The 12,081-nt window shown below is 32.8% G+C and overlaps 1 protein-coding gene across 5 annotated transcripts in view; it reads left to right on the plus strand.

Moving 5' to 3' along the window:
- The window catches only part of TUSC3 (tumor suppressor candidate 3), a 194,689-nt gene that overhangs the window by 163,854 nt on the left and 18,754 nt on the right, over window positions 1-12,081 (plus strand). For 4 of the 5 annotated variants that reach the window (XM_021078324.1, XM_021078325.1, XM_021078326.1 and 1 more), the window contains exon 7: window positions 1,301-1,364. The exons of the other annotated variant lie outside the window; for it this stretch is intronic. In XM_021078324.1, the coding sequence (XP_020933983.1) occupies window positions 1,301-1,364 (64 nt within the window). The remainder of the gene's footprint in view (window positions 1-1,300; window positions 1,365-12,081) is intronic. 5 annotated transcript variants of the gene reach the window in all.

Here is a 12,081-nt window from a genome sequence, read left to right on the forward strand (position 1 = left end):
ATGCATCTAAAACGTGTGTTCCACCCAAAATGAGTGCTTAATATATGGTAGTTATTATTACTACTTGTGTATGGTTGGGGGTTTTTTGGGGAGTATTTGTTATTATCTATAATGTTAAAATTATCAGAATTAGACCTTCATGTCTTAATTCTGAGAGTCTTAGTTTTTAATCAGACTTGAAGTAATGTCAAGCACATGGTTTATAGTATTTGTATTTGTTTTGCTACACTTTGGTTATTTGTAATATTTAGTAGAACAAAAAGAAAACATAAGATAGGATTTCTCAGAAGCTATAATGTCAATAAACCAGAAATGGCTATTTTTTAGCCAGTTTGCTTGAAACTGTGCTTTAAAAATACAGCTTAACACACCTCTAATTTACTGAGAAATTAGAGATGGAAATAAAGACAGTTTAGCTAAGAGTATCAAGAGCAGCTTTTACATGAAAATGCCACAGTAGAATTGATGACAGTACACAGAAGAGTCAATGTATTTCAAAAAGATCATAGGAATCATATAATCCAGTTCCTCATTTTATAGATGAGGGAATATTGAGTATCTGAGAGATTTGGTGATGTGACCAGAGTTAAGGACAGGACAGAATAACTCTGTCTCCTAGTTAAATTAAAGCAGAAATACTGTGGGAATCAGTTTTTCAGAAGCAAATCTCCTGGGTAGAGATTTTTGTCAAGATTTCTATAATTGAATGGTATAAACTAATATAGTTCTTAGTAGGTATAGAAAATTGTACATTTCTTAATGGTGTATAACAATTTTAATAATTACATTTTAGAAAAAATCAATTTAAATTCTCTAATAAGATGAATGCACTTATAAAGCTATGTCCTTATTTTAAAAACTTTGATAATATGGGAAAGAGTGACATAATATTTGATAGGTCATTTTTTATTTACTTTAAAAAATGTAGAGTAAATAAATTTAGTTGCTCTAATTTTACCTTAAGCTATACTAAGTACATTAAGTGCATTTCACAGTAATTGTGGAAAAATCATTACAATTGCATATATATGTTTGTAGTAAACCTTTTAACAAGTTACAGGAAGTGTACTTTTGATATTAGGTTGCTTTCTAGAGTTTATAGTAACATCAGCCACCAGCATTTTCATCTGTTATTTCTAAGTAATAATTATTTTATTCAAAAATTATAAATAGCTTAATTTGTAGAGTCATCCATTGTTTATTTTCAAGGCATAAAACTACACATTACAAAGGAAAAAAACAACGAAAAAATCTGCTTTTCCCCAGATTGTAATTTTTGCTTCTCTGTCTTGTTTTATAGAGCTACATTCATGGAAGCAGCCAGGCTCAATTCGTGGCAGAGTCACACATTATTCTGGTACTAAGTATCCTTTAAAATACTGATGGATTGTGTAGAACAAAACAAAGCTGCATGCTATCAAATTGATTTTTTTCTTGATAATAAACATCAAGACTTTTAAGACATTAAATTTTAAACTTTACCATGTGACTATTTTTCTAATTCTTATGCTAATTATTTGTTCTTATAATGAAATTTTTCATTCTGAATCATTAATAGACTATAATCATCTTTTTTGCTCACTATTGAACTTTGAAGTATAGCTTTTGCTCTGCATTGATTATCTAACTAGAATTTTTTGTGATGTTTGTATGCTTTTCCTCTTTAGGATCTTAATGGGGAGAAAAGAAGTGTCCTGTAATATAAAAAGCAGTATAAAAAATTATCTTCATACTGTTCCCTTAAATGTTACAGTGAGAAGAAGGAAATTTAGGGTAATTACATATCTTTTTGGAACATGGCAGACTAAATGTTATGAATCAGATAATACAGTGCAATTTGTGGCTTATAGAAAATAGGGTAAAGAAGATAGCATAGGAAGGAGGTGAGGTTCATGTATCTAAAAATAAACTCTGAATATTATTAGAATGAAGTAAAGTTACTTTTTGGGCCAACTATACTCTGGGGAACACTGAGTCATTATCGGGATTTAAAATGTGGCTTATAGTATCATTTACAAATTTGACTACTCTCCTATTTACTAAGATTCAGTCATTTATATAACCATAGCATTTAAACCTTTAAAATTCCTAGAACTCACCTAGGCCAAAACTCCTTTTATAACTAGGAAAACTAAAACGCACAAAATTTAATTGACTCACCTTAGGTTGGAGGAAAAACTGGGATTAGAACTCAGTTTTTTTTATGGTCTCTTGGTTTTGCAGGTATCTAAGTTTTATATATAATATTTTATCATGGTCCTGGGACATAGGATTCATGACTAAGTGTCAGTCATGCCATCTTGAAGTTTTTAACTTTATTTTGGATGGGAAAGACTCCCTTTTTAATACCATTAAAGCCTTTGTATTATATCACTGTGTTCTGTCATAACAGTGCACTTGGTTACCCACCAGCAAATACACAGTTTCCACCTTTAGTTCTTTTTGACCTGCATCATTGCTGTGGACAATGCACCAGGTGCCAGGACACACTGAGCCTTGTATTAATTCCAGTGGAGAAAAGGGCTGGGAAGAGCCTAAAAGCATTCCCACTTCAAGAAGCTCACAGACTTCCTTATTTGTAAAATCTGCCTTGGCAAACCAACCACATGGCACTCCTTTGTGAAATCTGAGATGATGCTGATAAAACATCTAGTACTCACTAGGACTACAGTTTTTCTCATTATGTTTTCCCATCTCTCCCACTCAGAATTTGCTGGTCACAGACGGCATGCATAAACATTTACCAATTGATTCTTTAACGTCTGGCAAAGGTGTAGATGGCCAGAAACAAAACAAAACAAAAAAATAAATTCTGAAAGTTTCACTGGGAGTAGAATGGCTTAATTTTTTCTAGAGAGATTCATGGAGCCCATTAACCATATAATTAACAAGATAACAAGATGACACCTTTTGAAAATGTGACCTTGGAAATGAAGCTTGAGAAGAGAGTTATAAGACTCCATTTTCTATTGCAGGGGAACTAACACTGTCTTTTTGAAACTCACTAAAAACATCCGCTTTCTTCTTCCTGTCAGTTCTCAGAGTTTTTATTCCTTTCACCCTAGATTGCTCATACTTGAGTGCATTCTTGGAACTCTGCGTATCCGTAGCCCATTCCTTGCATTTACTACGCACGTGCCATTTTATGGCTTCAAAGTTAACAACCTACTATGATGGATATTTTTTGCTCTAGTTTGTCTCATAGATTGTTTACTTGAGTGTTGGATTGTTTCCAATTCCATTCTCAAATTTTGTGATCTTGATTAGTAACTACCTAGTTTGTGTTTTCCAATTTTAACATGGGTAAGAGATTAATATTTTCTACACATCAGAGGAGATTTAGGTGAGAAAATGAAATATTTGAAAATGTGTTTATTTCCATATTAAAAAATAAGGGCAATACCATATTTACTAACTTATCTTTTAATTATATAAATTAATTTATGAAGCAAAACACATTTGTGTTAAAACATGATTCAGCAGTCCCCTCCATCCACAGGAACTACATTCCAAGACCCTCAGTGGATGCCTAAAACTGCCAATAATACCAAACACATTATATACTGTATTTTTTCCTGTATGTACATACATATAATAAAGTTTGATTTATCAGATTAGACACAGTAAGAGAATATCCAAACTGCCAGTATCACTGCTCTTGCACTTTGAGGCCATTATTAAGTAAAAAGTGTTACTTGAACACAGGCACTGCAATTCTCTGACAATTGATCTGGTAATAAAAGATGGCCACTAATTAGGCTAATGAATGGGTGGTGAATACAGTGTGTACTCTGGAAAGGGGTGATTCACATGCCAGGTGGGACAGGGCAGGGAGTATGTATGAGAATTCATCATGCTGCACAGAATGGCATTTAAAACTTTGTTTAAAACTTATGAATTATTTCTGGTATTTTCCATTTAATGTTATTGGACTGTGGGTAACTGACACCATAGAAAGTGAACCCACAGAAAACGGGGCTAATTATTGCAAGTAACTTTTTAGCTCTTTTCAGTTTTTTTTTTTTTTTCTTTTCTATCCAATTTCAATCTGTGATGTAGCATTTTAGCAGCATACTTTATTCAAAGCAGCCAGTCCATTAAACCCATCAGGAATACCCAGCAAAAGGAATGAAAAGATGTGTTGAAGCCATTGTTCCATTGTATGGCAGGAATTCTCCAGGGTTTCATTTCCTGGCTTATTGACCTCAAGCTGAGATTTAGGATGCAAAGAAATTTCACAAACAGTATGAAGTCTTCCATATAGATTTTTTTAACAGTAGTACATGGAATTAAAAGTCCCCATCCTCTTTCTGCTACTGGTAACTATTTGTTGCTTTATTGCTTCTGTTATTTTTATTTATAGCTGTCTATGAGAGGAGAAAATTTCTTTGAAAATGTATACTTATTAAAATTATCAAAGTGTAGAAGAAGCCATTATATAGTATTTTTAATGGAAATTTTTTTGTCTTTTTAGGACCACTCCCATGGCATATGAAGGTTACCAGGCTAGTGGTCGAATCAGAGCTGCAGCTACTGGCCCACACCACAGCCACAACAGCACTGGATCCAGGCCACTCTGCAACCTACACCACAGCTCATGGCAAAGCTGGATCCTTAACCCACTGAGCGAGGCCAGGGATCGAACCCGCATCCTCTTGGATGCTAGTCAGATTTGTTTCTACTGAGCCACAATGGGAACTCTCATTATATAATAATTTGATTTTACTTTCACTTGGCAGAGTATACTGATATTTTTTTAAACTTTCTGTGTAATTTTTTTTATACTTTGCATGTATATTTTTCTCTTATTGCAAAAAAAAAAAAAATGTAAATTCCAGATGGTAACTTTTTGTTTATCTTTAAAGAACATTTCTGCCTTTTGGTTTTCTCCTCCTAATTTAGTAAGCCAGATCATTAGATGCAATTGCTGTATACAAAATTTTATTGAAAATAACCTAAGAAAGAACAGATGGAGTCATTTGATGTCATAGGTTATGGATTCACATTTATTAAAAGTAAGATTTTTCTTCCTATTAGCGGCATTTTATTTCAGTACCTTATTTAGGAGGAAAAAGAAAAAGAACAATCCTAAGTAATTTTTGAGAGAAAACTTTTTAAAATAAATAAAAAATATTTTATGACATTTTAAAATAGAATATATGAACTATCTACCACTATCTCAGTAATCCTTTATATTTTTCCCAGTAAAAAATAAATTTTTCATTCAGTTGTGTTTAATACCTGATGCAAATATAAGGTATTTGCTATTTACAAAAAGGTAGACTGGTAGGAAAATAATTTTAATCCAGTATAACAAATGCTGTAATCAATACTTGGAAGGAGCTACCTGGAGAAGCTGAACTGACTTTTCAAGTCAGTTTTGATAGTTTTCTCCCCAGGTGGGGAATGAGTGAGCAAGAGTAGTCCAGCAGAAGGTACAACAGGTACAAAAACATAAAATGAGAGAGTGAAGGGCAGATTGATGAAAGCTTAATTGGCTAAATAATGAAAATCTTTCCATACCTTGCAAAGAAATTTGAACCATATCTCAGTTCACCAAGATAAGTTCTCTGTGCCAGTGGAAACAAGACACATGAGTTCTAAAATGGGATTTACTGTCAGGTATATAAATTCTGGCCTGTCCCTTAATTCTGCACACCTTCTAAATTGTGGGCTTTCAAAAAGATAACATGAGATAAATATCAGTTGGAAGTAAAAGTTCTGAATATAAAAGACAAAGGTTTAACTAGCAATAATAGTTTTTAAATATTTAAAAATACATGTATTCTTATAAATTCATACTTGCTTTTCCTTTGAGGAAAAAAATGTTTTCCCTTTATTACAAAAGAGCATGATTTCACTATGATTTGTTTTCAATCTATGATAGAGAGCAAATGTTTCTTTAATGTGTTATACCCAAGGAGAAACATACTATAGAGGAAAATTAATGATGGATGCAAGTTGAAGACATTTTAGATTTAGATAGAAGACAAAAGTCTTCTATAACACGCTGATTTGTTTTCAACATCTGTTCTCATTTATCTTTAAATCGATAATCCTGATTCTCTTCCTAGGAGCAATAGTAAACCTAACATCATGTGCAGTTGAGAGTGGATTATAATGTAATGCAAATATATTTGTCACCACTTCAGTAGGATGATCATTGCCTCTGGGTTTTGTATATAATTTACACAAATAGAAGCTTCTGTTTTTATGTAGGATCATGTCAATATTTTGACTTTTTCAGCAGTAAGAAGGTGATTGACAGGGTAAACAGAAACAGAGAGTGAAGTGTATATTGCTATGATATTAATCAGTACAAATGTGTAAAGCAATACATGAAGTAGAACAGGTGTGAGTGTGTATGTTTCAGGCTTAGGCATTAACAATCTCAGAAAAATTGAAAAATCTCAGGAATATTATTATATATTTACTCTACATTGACATCTCATGTTCTCTTTGATAGTTGAGACCCTTTGATAAGGCACAAATAGTTACACCCCTCAGTTTAATGACAGAAAAGCATCTGTTATTCCAGAGTTGGACATAGACTCTCTCAGGAGAGGTTTCATTAGTCATTTAGCCTTCCACCTGCTTATTAACTCTGACATTCAAGCTTCTTCCTCTGCCTATAAATCAGTCCCTTTACCTAAATATATTTGTACAAATGTGATTTTTTTCCCTAAATAAGTATTATGAAGTCTCTCTCTTAGCCAACACTGTTGTTTTCATTGATACAGTGGATCTCAAGCTAAATAATTCTCAATATTCAAAGGCCTTAAGTTAAAAAGTTTCTTTAAATAAAAGAGGAGGATTGGCAAGTTTAACTCATGTATCTTAATTACAACCATCAAGTTTAAAGTAGGTTTTCTAGGTTTAACAAAGCCTAGAAAACTCACTTTTGTAGGAAACATTCTGATTACAAGACCATACTTATTTACTGACCCTGCTGCTTTTTAGTAAAATATTTTACCTTGGAGTTATGGATATACCTATGTCTCACAATCCCTTAGCTTTAAAATTCCCTCTTTGGGGATCATATGCTCAAAGGTTACTAAGTTTTGCTTTTCTTAATTTCACATAAGATTAAAGCTAACTTCCCCTGAGGCAAAATGGTTTATAGTATCTTTGGCACTGTCTCGGATCCTTTATGGCAGAGGTTGGCAAAGTAGGACCAATGAGGGCCAAATCCAGCCTGTCTACTCTTTTAAAAAACAAAGTTTTATTGGAACACAGCCACACCTATTCATTTGTGTGTCATCTGTGATTACTTTTCACTACAACCGCAGAGTTGAATAGTAATAATACACCACAGGGCTTGCATAGCCCAACATATTTACTTTCTAGCCTTTTACAGAAAAAGATTGCAAAGAACTGCTACATAGAATGTGAAAAGTAAACCTTTGTTTTTAAAGAGATTATATTGTTTATGTACATCTTTACTTGACATGTTATGCTTAGTATAAGGATATGTATTATGTTACAGTAGATTTAACTATTTTGTTTCTTTGCCCCCCCTATAACTTTCATCTAACCCTCTGTTACCATCCTACTTCATTTCCTCTAAGGTTTTTTTTTTTTTTTTTTTTTTTTTTTTGGTTTGCAACTTTCACTCATTACCTTTGTACTTTGCACTAGTTATTCAGACCTCTCTGGTGACTTCAGTTTCCTTGTTTGTAAACTGAGAGCAATAATAATAACTACATCAAAGAGTAGTTTGTACTGAGTAAATAATCAACAGGACAAAGTTCCTGTCCTTTGGGGGCTAATATTGAGGCAAGAGGAGAAAGAAAATAAGTATATTAAAAATATACAGAATCTAAAATTTCTTTCAAAAACAGTGTTATAGAGAAAAAACCAAAGCAGTATAAAAGAAGCACAGAGTTCAGAGCAGCTTTTTGATGCCATTTCAGCAGAAACCTGAAGAGAATTAGGAACTGAGTTACAGGGACATTGGGGGGAAGAGCATTCAAGCAGAAGGATAGCAGATTCAAAGATCATGAGGCAGAGGGGTTCCTCTTGAAAGAATATAGCAGACATGGATAAGAGCAAACAAGGACAGAGAAGTATAAGTGGGACAGGGTACAAATTAGGTACAATAGGTTAGGTAGGGTTAGGCCTTTTGGAGGTCTTTAGCTTTTACTTAGGGTGAGATGGAAAGCTATTATTAGAGTGCTCTTTGTTGAAGCATGACACTACCTGACTTAAAGATGTTAGAAAGTTCATACTACCCAAGGTAATCTACAGTTTCAGTGTAATCCCTACCAAAATACTAAGGACATTTTTCACAGAACTACAACAAATAATACTAAAATTTGTATAGAAATGCAAAAGACCTGATTAGCCAAAGCAATCTTGAGAGAACAACAACAAAGCTGGAGGTATCATATATCCTGATTTCAAACTATATCACAAAGCTATGGTAATAAAAACAGTATGATATGAGCATACACACACACACACACACAGATCATTGGAACCAAATAGCAACCCCAGAAATAAGTCCATATACTTAAGGTTAATTAATCTACAACAAAGGAGGCAAGAATATACAATGAGAGAAAGCCCCTTTAATAAATGGTATTGGAAAACTGGACAGCTACATGTAAAAGAATGAAACGACCAATTTCTCACACCATATACAAAAATAAAATGTATTAAATACTTAAAGGTAATACCTTAAATAATAAAACTCCTAAAAGAAAGCATAGAAAATATGCTCTTTGACATAAGTCTAAGCAATATTTTTTTGGATCTGTCTTCTCAGGCAAGGGAAACAAAAGCAAATATAAACAAATGGGACTACATCAAACTAAAAAGCTTTTTCACATTGTTAAAAACCATCAACAAAGTGAAAAGGTAGCCTATTGAATGGGAGCAGAGATTAGCAAACACATATCCCATAAGGGATTAATATCCAAAATACCCAAAGAATTCATGCAACTCAGTATCAAAATCAACAAACAAGCTGATTTAAAAATGGCGGAGGACTTGAAGACTTCCTCTTTTCTAAGGAAGACATAGATGCCAGACAAACATATGAAAAGGTGCTCTGCATCACTAATCATCAAGGAAATGCAAATAAAAACCACAAAGAGATACCACCTTACACTTAGAATGGCTGTCATCAGAAAGACAGCAAATAGCAAGTGTTGGCAAGGATGTGGAAAAAACAAAACCCTTGTGCACTGTTGGTGGGAATCTAATTTCATAAAGCCACTATGGAAAACAGAATGGAAGATTCACCAAAACAATTAAAAATAGAACCAGCATATGATTCAGCAGTTTTACCTCTGGATATTTATCTGAAGAACACACACAAAAAAAAAGAATTCAAAAAGATGTATGCACCTTTATGTTCATTGCAGCAGTATTTATAGTAGAGAAGATATGGAGACAAACTGTCATTGATGGGTGAATGGATAAAGAAGATGTGGTATATGTATACAATGGCATATTACTCAACCATTAAAAGATATCTCGCCATGTGCATGACAACATGGATGGATCTAAAGGGTCTCATGCTAAGTGAAATTAAGTCAGAGAAGGACAAATACCATATGATCTCACTCTAATGTAGAATCTAAAAAACAAAGGAACCAATAAACAACAAAATGAAAACAGACTCAGAGATACAGAGAACAGTATAATTGATGGAGTACAGGAGGATAAGGACTGATGTAGATTAAGAGTACAAACTTAAGGTTTAAAATAAATTAGTCATGGGGATGTAATATGCAGCATAGGGAATATGAGTGATAATACTGTAATAACTTTGTATGGGACCAGTGGTTACTTGACTCGTTGGGGTGATCATTCCTAAAGCATTTAAATGACCAGTCACTATGTTGTACATCTGAACCTAATTTAAAAGCTAGAGAATATTTCTAAGATTTATGGGTAATAACTAATTTCATAAGAGACAATAAGCAAAAGTAATAAAGGAAAAGAATAATTTTGATCATACTAAAATGAAAATCTTCATAACTAAACAATTTAAAAGACAAGTAAAAGAATCTATATGCAACACTTCAGTCAGTTCATATCCAGAAAAAAATGAAGCATCCTAAGGTGACTGGAAAAATAGGCTAAAAAACAAACACTATACAAAAGATTGAACAAAAAAGGAATTATGAAAAGATAGAGTCACTGTTAACATAGACCCCCACTCAACAGTTTGATAAAAATCAATAGTTTGGCAGTACTTTGTTGGGTCAATGTAAGAATGGAAACTCAACACTGCTTGTTCTACAGAATATGATTGTACCCAGTAAATTTGAAAACACACATACCAACCTGCCAAAAATTTTCTAGACCCTAGAAAAAAAAATTGTACATATAAAAAGGTATCTTTGTTGGAATATTTGTAATAGCAAACTTTTTGAAACAAATGCCCAGCAATAAAATGAGGCAGTAAAATGTGGCATACTTTTAGGAAAATCTTGTCATTTTGTCACAGCATTGTTTGAATTTGTGTGAAGTTCAAAAACAGTCAAATGAAAAGCAGGTTGACCACATAGTTTTCAACAATGTAATATAACAATTTACAGAGGGATGATAGTAAAAATAGTATATAGCATGAAGATACATTGATAGGGGTGTGTTATACTTGAGTGACCATAGTTAATGGCCAATAAAATATAATTTGCTTAATAAAATACACTTAAGTGCATGTTTATGTTTATATGTACTTACAACATATATATATATATAAAATGTACACATGTGTATTCAGGGTATTCAGTTGTATCCTAAGAATATTTTATTTTATTTGTACTTATTTTTTTGTCTTTTTGCCTTTTTCTAGGGCCGTTCCCACAGCATATGGAGGTTCCCAGGCTAGGGGTCTAATCGGAGCTGCAGCCGCCGGCCTACACCACAGCTCAAGGCAACACCAGATCCTTAACCCACTGAGCAAGGCCAGGGACCGAACCCACAACCTCATGGTTCCTAGTCGGATTCGTTAACCACTGCGCCACGACGGGAACTCCCTGAGAATATTTTAATACATGCTTTACTCTCATTAAAATTTTCAAACTTTTAATTATATAAGCCTTATTTTCTCTCCAGAAATAAAAATAGTGCCATTTTCTCATATTTTATTAAGCAGTTTTGGAAGCTACTCAGAAGATGATGGCATGAAATAAATACTTGTTTTATTTATATTATCTACATGAAATTTTTAAATGTAATTTATATTGATTTACAAAAATATTTTTGTCATAGTTAAAGTAATCTAGAAGTCTATGAATTTTCAGTAGATCAAATATGTATGTTTAAATGTATAGATTAGAATTATACATGAATATAAAAGGATGTTTCCAGAAAGAGAGAAAAGGAGAATACTAATTTAACTCCTCATTAAGGATCTTTATCAGACCTATCAGTCTGCTCCAAAGAACTAAGTTAAGCAATGGAAATTCCCTATGTATTAGCATTTGAGTGATGGAAGTTTTTAATTTTTCTGTTATCTTATTAATGGCAACATCCTGTGACCTTGGACTTGAGAAAATTTATATCAGAAAATTGTCTAAAACACCTTAAGCATAATGAATCCTTTAAATGTACAAACAATAAACTGCTAATACAAAACACAACTAAATTATCTAAATTCAGAGGGTTTTCAAATTGTGTTATCATCACCCATGAAAGCTTTGTGGTAGTTTATGGCATATACATAATGTTGGGCAGGGGCATGCTATTGCTTGAGGCTGGTAGTGGCTTTTTTTTCTTGTATACATTAGGCATCCAATCAGGGCTTGTTGATTGTTTCCATGCTGAATATATTCTAGCTTTCTATAACTGTCAATGAAATGTCATTCTAACTGTAACTAGTGCATATCTTTATGTATAATATGAAATGTCATTGTTGGATATTGAGAGTCCATATAATTTATATACATTATGAAAGTCCTGGAATTTAAGAGCATTTAGAATGAGACTTTGAAATCTTACAAATTCAAGTTCCAGGTTACATAGTCTAAAAATTAAGGCATATTTAAATAAAGAATGGTAATTTTATGTTTTGTAAATAAAATACATTACATTTACCTCTTTATGCATTTGTAATTTAATCATTCT

This window comes from Sus scrofa, chromosome 17 (assembly GCF_000003025.6).
Source record: "Sus scrofa isolate TJ Tabasco breed Duroc chromosome 17, Sscrofa11.1, whole genome shotgun sequence".
Classification (NCBI taxonomy): Eukaryota; Metazoa; Chordata; class Mammalia; order Artiodactyla; family Suidae; genus Sus; species Sus scrofa.